A 25145-nucleotide genomic window follows, 5' to 3' on the forward strand; every position below is an offset into this window, starting at 1 on the left:
TGGATTTTTTATTTATCTCGAGCTCTCGAATCTCAGCATAAATCTAAAATTGATAAAATTTGTGTACGTGTGGACGCTAGATGACATTGACACCAAATTTTTTTCCTGATCAAATCGGTTAATTTGATCATTCCGTCTGGTCTTAACCACGTCTGGACTGACCTTAAAGAATCTGAAAAAAAAAAAGTATGTATATGACGCATTTGACGTTTGTTTATTGAAACGATTGATGAGCATTGGCGACCGAATATGTTCGAAATTAGTGATTTCTTCGTAAATAAACACAATGTCGCGTTTTTTACTATTAAATTTTAAAGATTTTGGTCTCAACCAAGATATAACACAGACGATTCAGTCACAAACGCTTGCCTGTATATGTTGTTTGGATTCGAATGTACCTCTTATCAACTTGTCGACTTGTAAACATGAAATATATTTGCAAAATTTCTACAAAACTGTGGTAAGTTTTGCCTGACAATTTTCTAAGGACCTGTAGCAATATAAACATGATTTTATTAGCAATATACTTGAATGATAAAAGATCAGGTTATGCCTGAAAAATAATTTTCTTTTTACAAAGGAAGACATTTACTTAGTAATGTTTGTGCTCATCGGATGTCCATTTCTTATTTATAAGTTTACAATATAATATATCACTTAGTAGTATTAGCTATGTTATTAGTACAAAGTAATCTTATATTAGTCCAATAAGATTCTAACAATACTTTGATTGCTCATCAATTTATTTATTCACTTGACCACACAACATAACATTAAAGCTGTTTAAAATATTCCTAAACTAGCTTTTGCCCGCGACTTCGTGTGCGCGGACTTAGTAACAGCAGCTAAAGTAAGTATAAAAAAAAAAAATAAAAAAAAAAAAAATAAAAAAAAAAAATGGAACAATTCTCATAGCAATCTAAATTTGAGCATATTATGCACACAAATTAGCAGGCATTTCGTTAATTATCTCAATTCCACCCCGCTTTTTACTTTCTTAAGGGATGATTTTCGGGATAAAAACTATCCTATGTCCTTCACAGGGACTCAACCTATCTCTATGCCAAATTTCATCTAAATCGGTTCAGCGGTTTAAGCGTGAAGAGGGAACACACAAGACAGACAGACAGACTTTCGCATTTATAATATTAGTATGGATAATATGTAAAATATCATACAGTTCAGTTCAGTTCAGTTTACCTACATTGATTTGAATTCACTTGTCATGATAATCATACTTAATTTTCTAGACCGGTGTATCAAAATGTAGGTAAAAAGAACCGGCCAAGTGCGAGTCGGACTCGCGCACTAAGGGTTCCGTACCATTATGCAAAAAACGGCAAAAAATCGCGTTTGTTGTATGGGAGCCCCACTTGAATATTTATTTTATTTTGTTTTTAGTATTTGTTGTCATAGCGGCAACAGAAATACATCATCTGTGAACATTTCAACTGTCTAGCTATCACGGTTCATGAGATACAGCCTGGTGACAGACGGACAGTGAAGTCTTAGTAATAGGGTCCCGTTTTTACCCTTTGGGTACGGAACCCTAAAAAAGGTTAAAAAATTTGTTACTGATGTGTTTTATTATATTCAAGTATTTATTATTATTTTATTGTATATAACATTTTTATGGCCATAAAGAAAAAGGTATTTGATACTGCTGTCCTACCTACCTTAACTTACGGTGCCCAAACCTGGAGCCCCATTGAGGAACATATTCATAAACTGAAAATCTGTCAAAGAGCTATGGAACGCTAGATGTTAAAAATTAAAATTAAGGACAGAATCAGAAATGAAGTCATAAGAGAGAAAACTGGAGTAAAAGATATAATATACGCAATAAAAAAGAGCAAATGGGCCTGGGCTGGCCATATATGTCGAACAACGGATAACCGGTGGACTAAATGTGTCACAGAACGGTCACCAATAGGAATAGCAAGAAAACAAAAAAGACCAAATAAAAGATGGAGAGACGAGCAATTGAACTTCGTCAGATACTGGTGGAGAACAGCACAGGAATGGGAAAAACTGGGGGAGGCCTTTTCCGCACACGCGACATGCAAATAATAAAACAATAATAATTGTAATTTTATGTAATTGTAAAAAGAAGCATGAAGTAAAGGCTATTACTATTACTATATAACATTTTTTAATAGTGCCCACCACATAAAGTGACAATATTTTCAGCCTTAGGTGGTTGCGAAGCTCACATTGAAGTTTGAAGGAAGGGTACCATGTTGTGATTTCTTTTGTTTTGACCATTTTTCTCTTTTGTCTCAAAGCATGTGGCCGGTCCACTTCCATTTTAGTTTTTTCATAGTGTGGTTTACGTCGATTATTTTTTTCTCTTTCTAATGTCCTCTAGTTTTATTCTGTCTCTAAGTTTTATATTCAACATGCTTCTTTCTATACTATTTTGGCAGACTTGGAGAGCTTTCCTCTCCTTGACAGTTAGGGCCCAACTTTGACATCCATATGTAAGGCAGGGAAGGATACAAGTGTTAAATACTTTAGACTTAATATTTGTTGCAAATACCAACAAAGTTGTTCTTCACTATTTCCTTTAATGACCAATATACTTGGACTTAACACTTATTTATTATATACCTTATTTTAGGCTGAACCAACTAAGAAAGTTGTGTGTTTGGAGTGCCATAATGTGTTGAAGATGATAGAAACATTCCGGCAGCAGGTGGTGAACAGCTTCCAGAGATTGACTGAGGTGAGCGCCCCGTATGAACCATTAGATGCAGAGATCCTGCCTTGCGCATGTGCAACTAAACTGTGAAATGAACTGTCACCATGAAATAAGGACAAAGCATGGCACTATTTTCTCTTTCCTCTTATAGGAATCGCAATAAGACTATCTTTCTCTATCAAAGAGTGTCAGGCCCTTGGGTAAATTTATATAGATGATTATTCTTAATTTTTTTTTCTGTTTTAGGAAGTAACTTCAACGCCACCTCAAAACTATAACAAACATAATAAAAAAAAGTACAATTTAACAGAAAAGAAAACAGTGAACATTTACCTGCCACCAGCAAAGTACACGGCGGAAAAATGGCAACCCCAACCACAGATAAACAAAATTGTGAAGAAAGAGGTTGAGTCTGTGGAGCCTGCGTTGCCAGTGGTGAAAATTAAGGCTGAGCCGGTTGAGAGTGAGAGAGAGAAGGTTGAGATAGAGATAGTTCCTGTGAAAAAGCAAGAGGAAACTAAAGGTAGGAGGTTAGTTTTTTACCTTGTAAGGTCCAATGTGCATTACAATGCACACTCCATAAAAATTAATCTTAATTTACTATACAAGGTAAAAATAGGAATATTTTGTATAGTGGGCTTTGTGAGGATATATAAAATATAATACAAATACTCTTTATATATCTGTAATAAAATAAATCTAGTTATTATTTTATTAAGCTGTGCTACTAAGTTGATTTGTAAAAGAAACGGGATTACCTTGATTACCTTTTGTATTGTTTTCGAGCTCCCTATATTTCGACACAGTACAAAATACAAAAGGTAATCACGGTCCATATCCCGGTCATTATAAGCCTAGTGAAACTAACTAACCGTGAATCATTCAAAACTGTTAGTCCCACAGTATTTATTAATTTCAGCACCACCAGACAAGAACCCAGCCGTTCGAACAGTGACCCTGACCAAAGAACAGTTAGTAATGGAGCGCTTGAAACAAGCGCAGTCCCCGGGCTACCTGAAGCTACCATATCGCTGCGAAAGCTGCGTCGTCGGCTTCAACTATGAGGAGAATATACAAGACCATATGAAGAGGAAACATGGCCCAGTGAGTTACCACTGATAATAGTGTACTTCTATTCAATTCGAGCATCAAGCACTTATGAATAGTAGGTATTCCATATACATATATCACCTTAACCTAATTATCAGAGCAATTTATTGATGTTAATATTATTATTATTCACAACGACGGGACTTAATCGCGTAAAATCGCGTTAATTGCGTAATATTATTCCATAATAATATTGAATTGTAATACCGATCAAATTTAACCTTTTGGACGCCAATGACGGATATATCGGCACCGCAGATCCAACGCCAAAGACTGATTAATCCGTCACAGACCACAGAGCAACATAGACCTACGTGCATGTGCATAAAGTTTAATTTCAGTTTTGACACTTCGGTGACGTGGCGGCCGAGTGACAGCTTTTGTGTTTGACACGGCGTCGAAAAGGTTAATATTAAGAATTTCACAAAATGATTGTCAAAAATAATTTGTGTAAAAAATACTAGTCTAATGGGGCCCACTGACTATCAGTCCGCCGGACGATATCGGCCTGTCAGTTGTTCGGAACTGTTAAATTTTTGTTCTAACTGACAGGCCGATTTCGTCCGGCGAACTAATAGTCAGTGGGCCCCTTAATAGTCTGTTTTCCTAGTTTCCCCTAGAAAAGCGTGGAAGCCTAGCGGTAACAGCGTGCGCCTTTAAATCCAGAGGTCGCGGGTTCATACCCCGGCTCATACCTACGAGTTTTTTGGAACTTTTTACGAAATATCATTTGATATTTACCAGACGCTTTTCGGTGAAGGAAAACATCGTGAAGAAAACGCTAATCCCAACTAGGCCTAGTTTACCCTCTGGGTTGGCAGGTCAGGTGGCAGTCGCTTCCATAAAAAGTGCTAACGCCAATTTTCATAGCCGGTCAGATAAGATTTAAAAAAAAAAACATCAGCCAACAACGCAACCAACACAACAGCACAACGCAACAGCTACTCATACATCCATATATTTTCGGGTTATATTTGTTTTGCGATGAATTGTCCGAACTCTGGCAATAACACATGTATGGGAGTCAACTGTGGTGTGTTTACAGAAAGTGGGCAGCGTGACGTGCGACGTGTGCCTGGCCGTGCTGCACCCCCCCGGCAGTCTCGCGGCCCACATGTTCAGACACCTCACCAGGTGACCAGTTCATTATTAAATCAGACAAACAGACAAGAACCGAATGAAGTGTCTCACGTAATGCCACTCAAAAGTAAAGTTACATAGGCACTTATAAAGTAACATGAAGCCCGTGTAAACTTAAACAGACCGGTCTCCACAAACTTAAACAGACCGGTCTCCACAAACTTAAACAGACCGGTCTCCACAAACTTAAACAGACCGGTCTCCACAAACTTAAACAGACCGGTCTCCGCACTTGTCGAGAGACCCCGGGACAGGACAAACGAGTGTGTACATATTGCTCTCATCTCGCCTCGCTTTTACTTGTCTCGTCTTGCCCTGCTCCGATTGGGTCGGGTTACTAAATGTATACTGTGACGTGTGACGCAGATACGAGTGCATGAAGTGTGACGCGCGCTACCCGAGCTACGACGACACACTGCACCACTACAAGAGGCAACACGGCGACTGTCTCCGCTGCGCCGAGTGCCATTACACCACCGAGTGAGTCTGCCTGTTTACTTTTATCAAAAATAATATAGGGACCGTGCGCGTTGGAGGGCCATCTTGTGGCCTGAATCGGAACTATAAACATGTACATAACACGCCACATCTTCACGCCAAAGCAAGTGCTGCTATCTTGTGGGCTACTTTGGAAGCATAAACTACACATTTATGCCTCGCGCCAAAAATCTGACGTTTCCTGCGCTGCCTTCTACAGTTTATGCACGCTCCCTATAATGGGATAGAGGGGTACTGTCATAGTAAATTTTGTAGCCACAGTAATATCACTGCCATCTATCGACACACGATAAAAACTAAAAATGAAGATGTATAAAAATACCATAAAATGTATTTATATATGGATAAATGATTTTTTTTTATTTGCATTGGTTATTTTTATATTATTTTGACCCATGTTCTTTCACTGATAAGCGTTAAAATTGTCAAATAACAAACGAAACCGTCAACGCCATCTATCCGAGAGTAGGCCAAAGGTAGTGGCGCCATCTGATCGAGAATCGAATTTTCTTGATTTTCGAGGCACGTTTTTTCCTTAGACTGTATCCATCTATTACGAAGTTATATGTATATATCTTTAGTTTTATGATATAAAAGCCAAACTAGCAGACGAACGACAGCTGCAACACCAGAGGGGCTGTAAGTGCGTTGCCGGCCTTTAAGATGGGAGTACGCTCTTTTCTTAAATGTTTGAAGGTCGTATCGGGAAATACCGCATGCAGCTTAAGCGATATTTGGTCTCACACGAAAGCGTGCCAGGCTCAGACGCTCTACTAAGATTAGGGGTCGCCCAATAATGGGGTTGGCCGGTCGAAATAATTAGCAGATGGCGCCAGCATAGCTTGCCCTGTCAATCCCTAGAATTGTGTCAAATTTTGGTTTTTTAATGCCCCATAAATCGTATAATTTTTTCCACCATTCTGATTTCTTTGTAATTTACACTAAATATTGCTGTATAATTTGAGACACGGTGTATGAATAAAATATAGAACATTTAATTGGCTTTTATTTAATACCCCACACGTGTATGTGCAATTCATAGTTTGGGTGCAATATGCAATATTCGCAACGAGGCGGGAGTCATTTTGACGACGTCATTCCGCTTAAGTAGATGGCCGGCGCCGCTGTCTCCCGGCAGTTTTGAAGACCGAATAACATGCCCAACAACATACTAAAAGTTGGTAGAGGTTTCCGGATCTGAACTATATTCCCATAAGGCAGTGCACTATAAGTAGAAACAATATAAATTATAAACTGAAATAAATGTCGCGGCGGCAGGTGCGATAGCAGAGTACGCTGGTTCGATTCCAGCCTGGGGCACTGGAGGCATTGGTCACTTTTATGGGTTCCGTTACCCAAAGGGTAAAAACGGGACCCTATTACTAAGACTCCGCTGTCCGTCTGTCACCAGGCTGTATCTCATGAACCGTGATAGCTAGACAGTTGAAAATTTCACAGATGATGTATTTCTGTTGCCGCCATAACAACAAATACTAAAAAGTACGGAACCCCCGGTGCACGAGTCCGACTCGCACTTGGCCGGTTTTTTTCTTAGTATATGACATTTATTTCAGTTTATATAAAAAAAACCCGGCCAAGTGCGAGTCGGACTCACACACGAAGGGTTCCGTACCATTAACTATAAAAACGGTCACCCATCCAAGTACTGACCCCGCCCGACGTTGCTTAACTTCGGTCAAAAATCACGTTTGTTGTATGGGAGCCCCACTTAAATCTCTATTTTATTCTGTTTTTAGTATTTGTTGTTATAGCGGCAACCGAAATACATCATCTGTGAACATTTCAGCTGTCTAGCTATCACAGATCACGAGATACAGCCTGGTGACAGACGGACAGCAGAGTCTTAGTAATAGGGTCCCGTTTTTACCCTTTGGGTACGGAACCCTAAAAAAGTATAAAATATTGTTTTATTATGCAGCTCTCCGCAGAAGTTCAGGAAGCACAAGCGTCTGCACCACAAGCGGTTCACGTGCGCCGACTGCGGCGTGGTGCTGGCCACGCGGCCCAGCCTCACTCGGCACATGGCGTGAGTATATCAAATACATCTCACTTCGTTCGAGCGCCAAAAATTCTCAGGTGAAATGGTTCGCTTTCCACCGTTGGTTAACAATCTACTATGAAGGCGGTTCCCTGAGCCAGAAGGCGAAAAATCTCCTTATATGATCATGTTTTTCTAAGAGGCGTTGATATTCGTAGACGTGGAAAAAATATATGTAGTTCTTGACTATATTATCTTTAATATCATAGCTTCCGATACACGAATTATGACACTTCGCTCGATACAATTAATTACCAAAGTAACCTCTAACTCGGACTTTTAATCCAACTTTACTCGGTTATTTATTATGTGATACTATAAACAAAAAAAAGAAGAAAAAACAATCTTAACTTAAGTAGTAATATCATAGCTTTCGAATTTCGATATTGTAACGTTTTTAAAATAAATAAAAATCGACAAAATTCGATCAAAATTGACGCTTGGCGCGCATGATCTTTCCCGTTCTTTCTTGCGAAATGTGACAGTAATAATACTTACATGTAACCCTTAGCGTGCTGCACAACAAGCGGCTGTACCGGTGCGTGCACTGCTCGATCACGTTCACGGACGGCGCCACGTTCGCGACGCACATGCGCGTGCACGGCGCCGCGGCCGCGCGCGCCGCGTGCGCGCCGTGCGGGCTGCAGTTCAAGGCGTGGCACGCGTACAACGCGCACGTGCTCTACAGCACCGCGCACCGCAACCCTACCAAGTTAGTATAAAAACCGTCGCACAGCACCAAGGTCATTGTGCGATCTCTTTCAATAACTTTCTTATGGTGTTATTAGAATAATGAGGTGCCTCTTGTAGATTGTGACTAACATTCATTGTGATATCAGTATTCAGTGTCAACAGTGATCCGAGGAATTGTTCATGGCTAATGTAAGTGAAGTTCAATCATAATTATACGAAGGGTTTCGTCCCAAGATATTAGTAATTTAGAATTATAGAACACATTGTAGTTACGAGAAAGTGTAACCACTCATCATATGAACTTAAGGTAAACTTAGTGTGCGGAAAGGGGTCGCTATAAGGGGAGGTTGGAGGCGACTATGAAGCCCAAGTAACCAGATGGATAATCAGGTGTAACTCATGTCATACTTAGGTAACAAAGTTTGACATCAACAATGAATTGTCGCCATCTCACTAACGTCCAGGCCTCGTATAGGTATGTAGTATGTTTACATATCGTTTTTCCAGTATCAGTAAAGGCATCAGCTCATTCAGTAAAGGTATCAGCTCATTCGATAGGTTAATAAGCTTAAAAGCTTTAAGGTTAAGTGAGCTTGACGACATGGCTCTTACTTATGGGTGCGTTGCACAATGACCTTGGTGCGATGCGATGGTGTGGTACGGACATTAGGCGGACTCACTAAAATTGCAAATATTCCAGGATAACGTGCAACCACTGCGGCATGAAGTTCGCGACGGCGACGCATCTCCGCATGCACGTGCAGTTCAGCGACCACCCCAAACAGACCTTCCAATGCCCAGACTGCCCCAAGGTTTTTTTTTTACTAGCCTATTATGATGTCCCACTGCTGGACAAAGGCCTCTCCCCTTGGTCCTTGTCTTCCACGACTCCCGATATAGTACCGCCTCCGGCCAGTTGTTGAGAAAGGTGTCTAGGTCGTCCCGCCATCTCCGTCTGGGCCTGCCGGGTCCTCTTCTGGCATCCACTTGGTAGCTACGCTAGCCCATCTGTCTGGATGCATGCGGCAGACGTGACCGGCCAAGTGCGAGTCGGACTCGCGCACCGAGGGTTCCGTACTTTTTAGTATTTGTTGTTATACCGGCAACAGAAATGCATCATCTGTGAAAATTTCAACTGTCTAGCTATCACGATTCATGAGATACAGCCTGGTGACAGACAGACAGACGGACAGCGAAGTCTTAGTAATAGGGTCCCGTTTTTACCCTTTGGGTACGGAACCCTAAAAAGTATTTTGTGTTACAGGAATTTGCTGTAGAAGCCGAGATGAAACAGCACCGCAACATACACAAGAAACAGCGGCTCAGGTCCACCGACAGGATCTGCGACTACTGCGGCCGAGTGTACACTGTGAGTGCGTCATCATCATCATTAGCCACCACATCTATAGCAGATGATTGTTGCAGCGCCGGATAAAATCACTGCGGGCATCATCTGCCACAGCTATCACCATACGTCGCACTACACTGGGCATTTTGCGGGCATGTCACTTCGTAAGGTTCACAAATCAATTTTCGAGTTGTCAGAATAAAGTACTTGTACTTAGTATTTGGTACCTAGTATTTGTAATGTGCAAATCCAAATACCTTAGCAACTAAGGCTTTACGTTAGTTAGGTATCTATCCATACTAATACTATAAATGCGAAAGTCTATCTGTCTGTCTGGCTTTCTGTCCCCTCTTCACGCTTAAACCGCTGAACCGATTTAGATGAAATTTGGCATAGAGATAGGTTGATTCCCTGAGAAGGACATGGGATAGTTTTTATCCCGAAAATCATCCCTTAAGAAAGTAAAAAGTGGGGTGGAATTGAGATAATTAACGAAGTGCCTGCTAATTTGTGTACATAATATGCTTAAATTTAGATTGCTATGAGAATTTTTCCAGGCGCTGTTCTTACTCTAGCTGTGGTTACTAAGTCCACGCAGACGAAGTCGCGGGCAAAGCTAGTTAGTTTATATCCCTTCAATTTAAATAAAAATAAGACTTAATAATATGTAGTATATTTGATTTAACAACTTACTTATGCGAATATATTATTAATATTTTTTCCAATATACCTTATTGTTTCCTATAAGTACCTTTCCGTGACTTAAGTTTGGACTGCTGTCATAGTATTCTATCCATTTCAATACGTAGGTGTGCAAATTAACAAATAAAGCAAATCTTTCTATTAAATAGACACCACTGCACCAACAAATACGAGTATCGTTCGACAGTCATAATGACGCATGTCAGCTATACATTTGTTTTTTAGATTGCCACTTAAATGGGCTTATCAGTTGTCACTTCAAAGAGTATTACACATTAAAGATCAAAGATAGATATAACTCCGTAATAGATGGATACAGTCTAAGGAAAAAACGTGCCTCGAAAATGCCCGCTGTAGTGCGACGTATGGCTGTGTCACAAACATGGCGAGAGTCCAAGGGAGGTGCAGCGCGGAGTCTAGGCGGAAATTTGCTTATACATTTTATAAGGTATCGTGCACTCGCACGAATTATAGAGATAAGCTTTGGCGGGCATCCGATTTTGCTTAATACCTCATAAAGGCCTTCAGGATTCACTGTGTCAAAGTCCTTATTGAGAATGAGAGATGATAAATATCAAAGATAGATATAACTACGTAATAGATGGATACAGTCTAAGGAAAAAACGTGCCTCGAAAATCAAGAAAATTTGATTCTCGATCAGATGGCGGCACTACCTTTGGCCTACTCTCGTATAGATGGCGTTGACGGTTTCGTTTGTTATTCAACAATTTTAACGCATATCAGTGAAAGAACATGGGTCAGAATCATAAAAATAATAAATGCAAGTAAAATTAATCATTTATCCATATTTTAATACATTTTATCATATTTTTATAAATCTTCATTTTTAGTTTTAAAGTGTGTCGATAGACGGCAGTGAATTTAATGTGGTGTCAAGATTTACTATGACAGTACCGCTCTATCCTATTATATCCTCTTTGCCTCTCTGGATATTGATATTATGGAAAATATATTGACACAATTTGTTGTATATCAACTACAGCCATACCCCTTTTTTTTCGAATTATTATAAGAGCAAAGAGAATTAAGAAGACATAGTGCTCACTCCATACATCGGTTTTGTTACCATAAAGACTATTATTTTCGTAGACTACATCTAGCGTCAAGTAGCGGAACTATCAGTACTGCTACTGGACACTAGATGTCACATGTGTCGCGACTGACGAAAAGTGTATTGCTCAATAATTTATAACTAATATTATAAGCGGGAGTTGGAAATAGCGTTCCGGTTAATCCGGTTATAATATTAGCTGAAAATCGTTGAGCATTAGATTTTCCGTTTGCCTTAAATTCGCTGTATTTTTTAAACTATGGTATCTGAAGCTACATAAACTAATTACAGACATAAATATACCTTATCTTATTGTAAGTACAAAGTTTCAGAGCAATCTAGCTAGTCGTATTAAAATGAGAGCGGAACTACGTTTGTATGGAGAACTGAGCTTGCCGGAGACCATAGAGTAACTTATACTAGAGCGGTACTGTCATAGTAAATTTTGTAACCCCAGTAAATTCACTGCCATCTGTCGACACACTTTAAAACTAAAAATTAAGATTTATAAAAATATGATAGAATGTATTTAAATATAGATAATTGATTTTTTTTATTTGCATTAATTATTTTTATGATTTTGACCCATGTTCTTTCACTGATATGCGTTAAAATTGTTAAATAACAAACGAAACCGGCAACGCCATCTATTCGACTCTAGGCCAAAACTAGTAGCGCCCTCTGAACGAGAATCAAATTTTCTTGATTTTCGAGGCACGTTTTTTCCTTAGACTGTATCTATCTATTACGGAGTTACATCTATCTTTGCCGGAGACCATTAATTCTCTGATAGGAGTTGAGTATTTTAAAATTTGTATGATATCTGTTTTTAGCTCCTAATTTTTACAACAATCAAAAAATCTAAAAAAGACAAACTTAGGGGCATATTGTCAATATCCAGAGAAGAAAATGAGGACGACGTTAGTATGAAAAGGCGATTTCGATACGGTAATAATATTATTTATTCTGTGTCTACATTACACTTAAAAAAACCGGCCAAGTGCGAGTCAGACTCGCGCACCGAGGGTTCCGTACTTTTTAGTATTTGTTGTCATAGCGGCAACAGAAATACATCATCTGTGAAAATTTCAACTGTCTAGCTATCACGGTTCATGAGATACAGCCTGGTGACAGACGGGCGGACAGCGGAGTCTTAGTAATAGGGTCCCGTTTTTACCCTTTACCCTTTGGGTACGGAACCCTAAAAATAGCTAAATACAAACAAAGATAGATATAACTCTGTAATAGATGGATACAGTGTAAGGAAAAAACGTGCCTCGAAAATCAAGAAAATTTGACTCTCGATCAGAGGGCGCTACTAGCTATGGCCTACTGTCGTATAGATGGCGTTGACGGTTTCGTTTGTTATTTAACAATTTTTACGCATATCAGTGAAAGAACATGGGTCAAAATCATAAAAATAATTAATCCAAATAAAAAAAACATTTATCCATATTTAAATACATTTTATCGTATTTTTATAAATCTTCATTTTTAGTTTTAAAGTGTGTCGACAGATGGCAGTGAATTTACTGTGGTTACAAAATTTACTATGACAGTACCGCTCTAGTATAAGTTACTCTATGATACAAAATATGGTTGTTGCAGAGTCGAGAGCACCTCATCCGCCACATACAGACGCACCTGCTGAAGCGGCAGAAGGCAAAGGAGCTAAAAGAGCGAGCCAAGTCAACCAAACCACTAAAGGCGAAATAAACTATATGCACTAACACTTGTTTTATTCTACCAATGGGTACGAACATGGGTCAAAATCATCAAAATAATTAATGCAAATAAAAAAAATCATTTATCTATATTTAAATACATTTTATCTTATTTTTACAAATCTTCAATTTTAGTTTTAAAGTGTGTCGACAGATGGCAGTGAATTTACTAGGGTTACAAAATTTACTATGACAGTACCGCTCTAGTATAAGTTACTACTATAAACTCCATTTTTTCTATTTGAAGAAATTGCAGGAATTGCGTGTGCCCCGGCCCTACGCGGAGCTCGGCTTTCGTCCTACGCATTTCGATACTTGTACAATGGTTTTGTGTTTCAGCTCTAACCTCTCGCAGCTTGGCTTTAGGCTTTTCATAGAAGCGCGTCTCTCTTGAACGTTTTGGGCCTTCGGCACTACGCTGAGTTTCTGGCTTGTGCAAGTGTGCAAGACTGCATGTGTTAATTATACATCATAATTTCATAGAAATGTCCCATTTAAAATAATACTTGCACAGTCTGGACAATCAAAATCGCTGCAGACTTATCTTTGTCTAACTTTATCAACCTGCTATTTTGCCGAAGGCCATGCGTGGGTTGTACTAGAGTCGCGTCGAAGATAATTTAATAAAAATCTTTTTTAAGAAAAATTTTAATTTATGAGACTTATTCAGTCTTTCCTGAGCCTGAAACATTCAAAACTACTATTACATCTTAAAAACTGTACCCATGTAAAGATAAAGATGTGAAATGTCCCAAACCGTGAACATCGCCCACAGAAAAGATGACCATATTTCGATTCCGGAACGTTGAGCTAATGAAAAGGCCAAATTTAATATCCACATTTAAAAATTGCCTGAATTTTTATATAAATCATAGTTTTGGTTCGACTTGTCACTAAAATGAATAAAATAAAATTAATTAATTAAAAAATTAAAAACACGACTGCTGATTTTTAAGCGAACTGAAAAGCTAAAAATAATTTTGATGTTAGTTACATAACTTTACGAATTTAAATTGGAATATAAATGTACACTTACGGTCATTTACAGTAAATACAAAGGTTTATGAAAATTTTTGACGTGACGGTACCTGTGTATTTTATTTCTATTGCAGTCGGGGGACCTTGATGTAGTGCATTTTCCCATTCAAAAGGTCCCCCGACTGCAATCGAAATAAAATACACAGGTACCGTCACGTCATAAATGTGCATAAACCTTTGTATTTACTGTAAATGACCGTAAGTGTACATTTATATTCCAATTTAAATTCATAAAGTTATGTAACTAACATCAATAGTTATTTGTTATACAAGGGTGCAAAGTTGTATTTTACCCGCGAGTGTGGAATTGATACACGAGCAAGCGAAAGGATTCTATAGTTGAACCACGAGCGTAGCGAGTGGTTCTAAAATAGAATCCTGAGCGTAGCGAGTGTTTCAACACACGAGAAGTAAAATACATTTGCACCCGTGTGTAACACAAAACTTTTCCCCTCACTATAGCGAGGAAAGTGCAACATCCACAGGCGTTAGATCATCTTCATCACTGGAATCACTAAGTTTTTACGATAATACGATATTATAACAGAAAACTCTGGAAGTTGTGCATTTTTACGTGTCGGAGCCGGTGAGAAAAATTTTGTTGACAATGTTGACATTTCTGACGATGCGTTTTGAAATTGCATCGACTCAACTTGTGCGTTCAGAATTACATTCAACATCATTTAATAAAACAAATGTTTCTTATGGAATTTAAGGTTTATGACTTAAAATAATTAAATAAAGCCATATTTGGTATTTTTTATTAAATTCTCAAACCATTTATTTAATGATAATTAATATCGAACGAACCATTATTATGAGCGTTTTACGTTTTGTTATCTATCAAAAGCTACTTAAACACGCTCCATCCAAGGTCAAATTACTTTTCCCCACTAGTGGATAAAATGCGTTTTTCCCCGCTTGTTTTAAAGGATAAAAGACGGCTTTCCGAGCTAGTGAGGGGAAAAATTATTTTTAGCTTTTCAGTTCGATTAAAATTCAGCAGTCGTGTTTTTAATTTTTAAATTAATTAATTTTATTAGTATTTGTTGTTATAGCGGCAACAGAAATACATCATCTGTGAAAATTTCAACTGTCTAGCTATCACGGTTCATGACGGCCGGACAGACAGACGGACAGCGGAGTCTTAGTAATTTGTGCACACGATCGAACGTGCGGTGCGTTCGTTTGTGAAATTAGACCAAGCTAAGTTGGCAGCGATTTTGAAAGCCCAGGCGGTCCAAGTGTTTTACTGTCTACAGACGACCACACCAAAGTCGCGGTGCGGAGCGGTAGTCTGGTGTGCTTTTAGAGGCCACAACACCAGCACTTTTTAAACGCGCGTTAAAAAAGCGCTTGAATCCGCCCGCACGCTAAATTCGATTTAACGGCCATCGCTTAAAGTCGAAAATCCAACAACGCTTGTTAAAAAGCGCCACCGCCATCGTGTGAATAAATACACATATAGTTGGTCAAACCAATTTGTCAGTCAGTAACAACCAGGAAAATTATACTCATCCCTTTCTTTTGGGTGCTAGTACTAGTGTAAGACAAAGATAATATGATTCTCTCTGTCTATGTTTGAAATGAGACAGTCCTTTGCCAAACTATATATCCATTTGTGTCATTCAAACACTTTTTTAACGCGCGTCGAAAAAGCGCTAGTGCGCATGAGCCTTTATGCCTGAATGAGTCTGCCTACGTTTCTGAACGCACCATAAAAAAAGTTTCGAGAAAAAAAGTAAACTTGGCGCGAAACACCATTCACAGGCCAATATTTTTATATTTTTCTTATGTAAATGTATATAAATGCTCGTTTGAAATGAGTCGTGCAAAGCGTAATCGAAATCGCATTTCATACGAACCGGAGGAGCTTAGTTTCGACAACTTTATTTGTAAGTTTAATTTATTTTCTTTATATTGATTATTCTGTATTTTAATCGACGTAGGAAAGTAACGTAAAATAAAATAGATAGGCTTTGGCATAGGCTAAGCTAACTCCGAATTGAATAGAAGATGTTTTTGGCAAATATTTATTTTTTGGTACAAGCTTTTATCGCTGACTGTAATTTTCTTTCCACAGGCAACTCTCATTGATTGAGACAATTCTAAAAACCCCGAACACAAATAAGTTGCGTTGTTTTATCACTATGTCCCAGTTCCTATAGCCACCTCCTGTCTCCATCATCAGATCAGCTCGATAGTACCATAATATTGCATTGTCACCCGACTTGCATATGTGTGCAAATTTCAGCTTCATCAAAAACCGGAAAGTGGGTCAAATTTTACTTGCAACATTTGACCTGTACATACACATACAAATAGTTGCAAATAGTTATTTACATAGATACATTGCAAGTTAATAAAAAGCTTGTAAAAATTGAGGGCGAGTCATTCATAAACGTCAAAGTTTTATAGTAATTTCACATGAATGATGACATTACCATACTTTGTCATGCAGTTACCATATCACCATGGTGTGTAGATAATTGTTGTTATAGCGGCAAAAGATAAACCAACCTGGTTGCGTTGTTATTGTCCCTTTTTAAGGGTTCCGTACCCAAAGAGTAAAAACGGGACCCTATTACTAAGACTCCTCTGTCCATCTGTCTGTCTGTCACCAGGCTGTATCTCATGAACCGTGATAACTAGACAGTTAAAATTTTCACAGTTTTTTTTTTATGATGAATAGGCAGGCGTTTGACCACGATCCCACCTGATGATGTATTTCTGTTGCCGCTATAACAACAAATACTAAAAAGTACGGAACCCTCGGTGGGCGAGTCCGACTCGCACTTGTCCGGTTTTTTATGACATATAAGAGGCAATCAGCAGACGGATTGTCTGACGATAAGCAAACCCGTTGTTCATGGACACCCGCAGTGGCGTAGTTAGGCGTGGGCGTGGGCGAATAGTGGGCCGTCGCCCACGGCCTCGCGCCCCAAGGGGGGCCTCGCAGATGCGATTTCGCCCACGGCACAGGGCGGACACGCTATACATCAAAAATCACTTGCATTTCTATGTGTAAACGGCACGTCTGTACACGCGTCATGCGTCATAGCTAGTGTAAGTTCCTTAAAAATAGTACTGAGAGTACGCCAGAAATCCGCCAGATTTCTGTCGCGGAGCGAGGTAATTCGAGTCGGGGCGGGGCGGTGCGTGGCCGTTCTGTATGATAATACTATTACTTACTCTGTGCCCACGGCTATATTAGTTCACGTTACGCCACTGGACACCCGAAACACCGGAGGGGTTGAAAGTGCGTTGCCGGCCTTTAAGACGGGAGTACGCTCTTTTTTTGAATGTTTGATCATATCGATCGGTCCGGGTCCCGGAAATACCGCGGGCGACTGTTCATTCTACAGTAGCTGTGCGAGGCAGGAAGTTTCTGGAGAAACGCACAGTTGAGGACTGCCAACCATCTAAGTGGTGAAGACGGAGATGTCTCGCTTCGTAGAATTATCTCGTAGTTCAGGGGTCGGCAAATTTTTAAGAAGAATAGCCAACATGCAGTAGAAATCACCAGTTTAAGGAAGCTTAAGAGTCCTCAGCCGAATTGCGCCTACCCATATAAACGTAGTTTTTTTATACCACGTCGGTGGCAAACAAGCATACGGCCCGCCTGATGGTAAGCAGTCACCGTAGCCTATGGACGCCTGCAATACCAGAGATATTACATGCGCGTTGCCGACCCTTTAAAAATTCCGTTCCGCTCTCATTTCAAAACTACGTGTTGGATTGTAATGAAACTTTGCGCATACAATGACATGAGGCATATCTAGCGCTGAAATTAGTTTATATCGCTCCAGTTTATAAAACAAACGAAATAGAGCTAAAACAAGTTTTGTATGAAAAACTTAAATTCGCTGTATTTTTTTAACTATGGTATCTGAAGCTACATAAAGTAATTACAGACATAGACATACCTTATCCTATTGTAAATGTAAGTACGAAGTTTCAGAGCAATCTAGCTAGTCGTTTTAAAATGAGAATTGTATGGAGGACCAAGCTTGCCGGGGACCCTTAAAGAGCGGCAAATGTTATTTTCAGTATTGTAAAATTTTATGGGGGACGTAAAGAGCCGCAATTGTACCTCCAAGAGTAGAGCCGCATAATGCGGCGGTTTGCTGACCCCTCTCGTAGTTTGTACATAGAGTAACTTATACTAGAGCGGTACTGTCATAGTAAATTTTGTAACCCCAGTAAATTCACTGCCATCTGTCGACACACTTTAAAACTAAAAATAAATATTTATAAAAATACGATAAAACGTATTTAAATATGGATAAATATTTTTTTTTATTTGCATTAATTATTTTTATGATTTTGACCCATGTTCTTTCACTGATATGCGTTAAAATTGTTAAATAACCAACGAAACCGTCAACGCCATCTATACGACAGTAGGCCAAAGCTAGTAGCGCCCTCTGAACGAGAATCAAATTTTCTTACGGAGTTATATCTATCTTTGGTTTGTATAAAACGTCTAGTTCAGTTTCAAACGGTTTACCCAATGTCCCGGTAGATGGCTCTGTTACCTCCATCAAACTAGCGAACGTTAGTTCATTGGTTCAACATAGTTGTATAAGCTGTTTAACTGTTTTTGTATTATTTTGAGGATTTGTGTGGAGATTTAGTAGTTTAGTCTGTTTATCATTAAACACCATAGACATAGTATGGTAGTTATAGACATGAAACCGAGCGACCAGGGGTAAGGGAAAGACATATTCATGTATTGACAGGTTAATGTATGGCAGCATAATCCTTTTTCTCTTTCACTCTTATAAATTTCGGTATTTCGACATCGCCTACCTATGCTGCCATAACCCGACCATGAAAAAAACCCGGTCGCTGATAAGGACAAAGCATGGCACTATTTTCTCTTTCCTCTTATAGGAATCGCAATAAGACTATCTTTCTCTATCAAAGAGTGTCAGGCCCTTGATTAAACACGGTATTTGTTCTTGCTTCCCCTTCGAGACCCTGTAGACCGCGGGCCAGGAACAGATGTCCATGACCAATCGCCTCCCGGTCGAAAACTCGTATAGTGGTTAACGACTATGTATGAGAACCCCCGTGAACGTCAGCTGCCGCTCCGTTGGTGGGTTGAGGAATGGCAGCAAATAGTCTATTAAAAAAAATCGCTGTGGAAAGACCGTCAGCTGGTCACATGAACATGTAAAAAAGAAAATTATTTTCAGTCATCGGCGTCATCGCCTCCCGCTTGATACTTTGTCAGATGATAGTTTAGATGCTATTGTTAATAAAACAAATCGTCAGCCTCTGTTGTATCGCGGTGGAAAGACCGTGTTACGCGCTTCGGTGGCTGCCATTCCTCAACCCACCAACGGAGCGGCAGCTGACGTTCACGAGGGTTCATCATACATAGCCGTTAACCGCTATACGAGTTTTCGTCCGGGAGGCGATGACTGACGAAATTTGCGCCTGGCTCGCGGTCCACTGGTCCTGGTGCAAATTTGTACATAGTTAATGAAATGACTGCAGGAGCGGTATTTGACATGCGTTAAGTGACGTTTCGTGTTGAACTTCAGTTGAATGGAAGAAATCGTGTGTTGTCGAATAGGTAAATTTGACATTAGCAATACACAGTTAGGTGACAACGAAACCAAACCGAACCACGCCGAGTTAAGAGCCATTTTAAACCGTATAGTAGTAAGAAAACAAAGTTAATTTTTGTTGCATAATTTTTTCAATGAATGAGTTTTGGTTGTACCAAATGATACTTTCCACAGTTGATGAACAAATGATTCATTCCACTGTTGAACTGATGTTGAAGCCGAAACTGACAGTTGTGCATCTCGAATAGGGCCCCTGTGCAGCTTGCAGAGAAATGTACGGTCGGCAAAAAAAATACAATTAATAACGAGCTTGTTTCCAGTTTGCTCGAGCTGTGGCGACCACGTGTACGAGTACTGCTCCATCCACGGACGCCTTCTGGTCATTCCCGACGATGAGGTAGTTACATTGAGAATTCACCAACAATCTGCTTGCCTGTACCATAGAGTAACTTATACTAGAGCGGTACTGTCATAGTAAATTTTGTAACCCCAGTAAATTCACTGCCATCTGTCGACACACTTTAAAACTAAAAATGAAGATTTATAAAAATACGATAGAATGTATTTAAATATAGATAAATGATTTTTTTTATTTGCATTAATTATTTTTATGATTTTGACCCATGTTCTTTCACTGATATGCGTTAAAATTGTTAGATAACAGACGAAACCGTCAACGCCATCTATACGACTGTAGGCCAAAACTAGTAGCGCCCTCTGAACGAGAATCAAATTTTCTTGATTTTCGAGGCACGTTTTTTCCTTAGACTGTATCCATCTATTACGGAGTTATATCTATCTTTGCCTGTAATCTAATCCTTAATTCAAAGGGACAAGTTCGCCTTTGTACTTTCAATTAGATACATATCCTTTTTAGGGTTCCGTACCCAAGGGGTAAAAACGGGACCTTGTTACTAAGACATGTAATATTATAAATATTGTGAATAAATATGATATGATATGATATGATAAGACTCCGCAGTCTGTCTGTCCGTCTGTCACCAGGCTGTATCTCATGAACCGTGATAGTTAGACAGTTGAAATTTTCACAGATGATGTATTTCTGTTGCCGCTATAACAACAAATACTAAAAACAGAATAAAATATTTAAGTGGGGCTCCTATACAACAAACGTGATTTTTTTTGCTGTTTTTTGCGTAATGATACGGAACCCTTCGTGCGCGAGTCCGACTCGCACTTGGCCGGTTTTTTTCGTACAATAAAGTATTTATAACTTACTTACCTACAATTAAACTATTTAAAAAAATGGTTAACTTTAGACTATGGTGCAGTTAAGAACATTCTACGGTAGATGTTGCTAGTTAGACCAACAAATCTATTATTACAAGACCTAGTAGTTATTAGTTGCAAAGAGGATATAATAAGATAGAGCGGCACTGTCATAGTAAATTTTGTAACCACTGCAAATTCACTGCCATCTATCGACATACTTTAAAACTAAAAATGAAGATTTATAAAAATACGTTCAACTGTATTTAAATATGGATAAATGTTTTTTTTATATGATTTTGACCCATGTTCTTTTACTGATATGCGTTAAAATTATAAATAACAAACGAAACCGTCAACGCCCTCTATACAAGAGTAGGCCAAAACTAGTGGTGCCATCTGATCGAGAATCAAATTTTCGTGATTTTCGAGGCACGTTTTTTCCTTAGACTGTGTCCATCTATTACGGAGTTATAGACTATCTTTGTTAGTTGTTATTAGCAATTATCAAAATTACGCCGCTTTCGAAGTTATCCCAACCCGCCTTACATCGAATACCACACGTTGTACAATATGTAGCCTATGTAGGTGCCCTCTCCAACGGGGCCGCCCCCGCCCCTCGTCCCGCGCGCCGCCCTGTCCCTCCCCCGCGCCTTCCTGCACCTGGCTCCGTCCACCATACCAGGTATATACCAAATTTGAACTATTATAATTATGATACAATCACAGAAATAAATAAATACCATAGAAGACGCAAATGCATCTACTTCGCGTGTCCGAACCCCGACCAAGCGTCGAGGTTGACCGTCGCTCTTTACAGTCCACGCGTGTCAGTTGTAGCAGCCGGACGTCCGTGAAAACTTAAAAAAAACTTCGTTGCATGATAGTTAACTGCAACAGCCCAAAAATTGCGAGCACCCAGAGGCAAGAACATATTTCCTAATTTTCCTATCACTGATAAGTAATTTTAACATTATATTTGTTTTTAGGTTTATAGGTTAATTTTAATAATAGTTTGTTTTAAAAAAAAAAACATTATATTATGCGTAAATTTTGTATGAAAGTCGGCACGTTTGGTTTCAATACAAATCGTGGTATTTGCGTCATCTAACGTGTATATTAAATCTGTGGATACAATAACTATTAGTTATTCTGTGACAATACAATAGATAGGGTAGGGTAGGGTAGGAAACAGTGGCTCAGCTCGGACAGTGGCTCAGTCGCCTCAATATCGCCTCCATCATGTTGGAATTAGGCTGAGTGAGCCACCCGACAATTTTTTTCCGAGCCACTGTTTCCTACCCTACTCTTTATTGCTCACCTCACATCAGAATCAGAATAGCCATTTATTAAATTGACACATGCTTAGGTACATTGTTTCAGTACTTACATTCATTGCTTATTATGTATTTAACGAATTAATTGAAACTTGAAATGGCCTCTCCTTCAGGGAAAAGGAGGCGTGGTCATAAACTCCATGGATAGTTAACAATAAATACGCAGTAACATAAACAAACACAATTGGGTTGGCAACTGTCAAAAGGTTTGCAGAGATGGCGACATCATAGCTTGCCCCTTTTTCTATGAGATTTGGCTTAAAGGGCTGGTATCCAGGGTATTAAAAATTAAAATTTGACACAATTCTAGGGATTGACAGGGCAAGCTATGCTGGCGCCATCTGCTAAACACTTCGACCGGCCAACCCCATTGGATAGAGGTAACAACAGGCGGTCCTATCGCTTAAGAGTGATCTCTTCCAGACAACCTTTGATGATATGTGCCTTTACTTAAAATCATGTCCTTCTAAATGGAAATGATCTACTGTACCGGTACCTACAGGTCAGCCACCTGCAATAATATGTTACACAACGAAGGGCGCAAAAATGTGTCGTTTTCAATCAAAGCAAAGCTTGATTAACCCTCGTGCCTTAAAAACCTCGCAACGCTCAAGATTCAACTCTTCGAACCACTCGGGACGCCCGTGGCTCAATTTTCAGAATACTTTTTTTAATGGGTATTAATATTAGCACGAGGGGTTCAACAACAACTGTCCCCAATAGCCCCCTCGTAAAACAATAAGATCGTGTCAGATATTTGTAACGTTTTCAAGCAAAAGGTACCACATTGTCGCTTACCATAAGAACGAAGTTGTATTGTATCTTTATACGAATAACCTGTCAGAGCGTCCTTATGGCAAGCGACAATGTGGTACCTTTTGCTTGAAAACGTTACAAATATCTGACACGATCTTATTGTTTTACGAGGGGGCTATTGGGGACAGTTGTTGTTGAACCCCTCGTGCTAATATTAATACCCAAACAAAAGAAGTATTCTAAAATTGAGCCACGAGCGTCGCGAGTGGTTCGAAGAGTTGAATCTTGAGCGTTGCGAGGTTTTCAAGGCACGAGGGTTAATCAAGCTTTGCTACTAAGTGAAACACAATGCAACTTTTTCATCAGGCTGCGTAGCCAACACGCCAATCGCTAACGCTCCGTAGCGATCGAAACGCAACTGTCACTGTCGCACTAATATGGAAGAGTGATAGAGAGACACAAAGCGTTTCGTTGTCGAAGCGATAGCGATTGTCACCTTGGCTAGGCCGGCAGTTTTTACAAATATGGTAGAAAAAGTTGTGACAAGCCCATTTTAAATAATGCAGGTGCAGGGCTAGGAGTGTTCAGTACGCTGACGCTGCCCGCAGGGGTCCGCTTTGGGCCCTACCGCGGCCTGAAGACCCAGGCCGTGACCTCGTCCTATTGTTGGCAGGTAGGTGGCTAAAGGTGGATGCCACTCCTAACATTATTATTATTCATATTTTTTTATTGGTGGCTATAATGTTTGTTTTTGTAATATGTATTGTGTGCATGTGCCTAGTTTCAAGATTTCAAACACTATGTAATATTGTTCTTGAATAAACAATGATGAATGATGATGAACAAATCAGAAAGAAACAAGCCAATAGAAACCTTATTGTTAAGAGTGGCCAATTACTGTATAGTGGCCAATAACTATAGCAGTCACCCTATTTATGCCGACTACAGTTGGTTAGGTAAATATAGTCAAAAAATTGATTTTCGACCCATTTTGTACTTTGTCACAGTGACAATAGTATGAGGTCTTTAGCGACTTTATTTCATATTATTTGTCACTGTGACAAGGTACTAAATGGGTCGGCAATTAAATACTTTCACTGCACGAAAATACTAGCAGTAAAAAAATTGTTAAGTAAGTTTAGACGTTACAAGCTGCGGCAAGTGTCCAAAAACTTAGTAAATTTCACAGAAAACAAGGGACTTTCATTGTGCAAATGGAAAATTTCGATTCCCATACAAAAATATGAGAAGTTTCCAAAACGTTTCCATGTGAATATTTCGCAATTTTGGTAACTTTCCGACAGCATATCAGTCTAGTACTGTACCTAAACCATAGAGTAACTTATACTAGAGCGGTACTGTCATAGTAAATTTTGTAACCCCAGTAAATTCACTGCCATCTGTCGACACACTTTAAAACTAAAAATTACAATTTACAAAAATACGATAAAATGTATTTAAATATAGATAAATGTTTTTTTTTTAAATGCATTAATTATTTTTATGATTTTGACCCATGTTCTTTCACTGATATGCGTTAAAATTGTTAAATAACAAACGAAACCGTCAACGCCATCTATACGACTGTAGGCCAAAATTAGTAGCGCCCTCTGATCGAGAATCAAATTTTCTTGATTTTCGAGGCACGTTTTTTCCTTAGACTGTATCCATCTATTACGGAGTTATATCTATCTTTGATATTAGTCTAGTACTGTACCTAAACTAAACTCGCATTATCTTTAGATTTTCGACCGCGAGCGCAAACCGTCACACGTTCTGGACGCGCGCGACGCCAACAAGTCCAACTGGATGCGCTACGTTAACTGCTCGCGACACTTTAGCGAGCAGAACCTTGTGGCGTTTCAGTACCGGGGCCAGCTGTACTACAGGCGAGTACTGGACTAGCACGAGTACTAGATACATCACAAGTCCAACTGGATGCGCTACGTTAACTGCTCGCGGCACTTTAGCGAGCAGAACCTTGTGGCGTTTCAGTACCGGGGCCAGCTGTACTACAGGCGAGTACTGGACTAGCACGAGTACTAGATACATCACAAGTCCAACTGGATGCGCTACGTTAACTGCTCGCGGCACTTTAGCGAGCAGAACCTTGTGGCGTTTCAGTACCGGGGCCAGCTGTACTACAGGCGAGTACTA

At 39.4% G+C, this 25145-nt stretch overlaps 2 protein-coding genes across 5 annotated transcripts; both read left to right on the forward strand.

Annotated features, from left to right (window-relative positions):
* The first annotated feature begins 226 nt into the window (after positions 1 to 226).
* Positions 227 to 13054, forward strand: LOC134753268 (zinc finger protein 184-like). Of its 4 annotated transcripts, XM_063689105.1 has the most exons (11): positions 227 to 460; positions 2621 to 2725; positions 2948 to 3224; positions 3621 to 3805; positions 4857 to 4945; positions 5318 to 5431; positions 7389 to 7496; positions 8020 to 8220; positions 8902 to 9013; positions 9466 to 9570; positions 12933 to 13054. In XM_063689105.1, the coding sequence occupies exons 1-11, from the start codon at positions 287 to 289 to the stop codon at positions 13038 to 13040; spliced, it is 1578 nt and encodes a 525-aa protein (XP_063545175.1). In that variant the 5' UTR covers positions 227 to 286; the 3' UTR covers positions 13041 to 13054. The 4 variants fall into 4 exon arrangements, with proteins under 4 accessions (XP_063545175.1, XP_063545177.1, XP_063545176.1 ...); XM_063689107.1 differs by lacking the exon at positions 8020 to 8220; XM_063689106.1 differs by lacking the exon at positions 7389 to 7496.
* Positions 13055 to 19146: 6092 nt separating this feature from the next.
* On the forward strand, positions 19147 to 25145 carry LOC134753064 (histone-lysine N-methyltransferase PRDM7-like). Its single transcript, XM_063688826.1, has 5 exons — positions 19147 to 19183; positions 19986 to 20062; positions 21484 to 21580; positions 23555 to 23661; positions 24732 to 25145. Exons 1-5 carry the CDS (start codon positions 19147 to 19149, stop codon positions 24891 to 24893), a joined length of 480 nt encoding a protein of 159 aa, XP_063544896.1. The 3' UTR covers positions 24894 to 25145.

Source organism: Cydia strobilella, chromosome 26 (genome assembly GCF_947568885.1).
Source record: "Cydia strobilella chromosome 26, ilCydStro3.1, whole genome shotgun sequence".
NCBI lineage: Eukaryota > Metazoa > Arthropoda > Insecta > Lepidoptera > Tortricidae > Cydia > Cydia strobilella.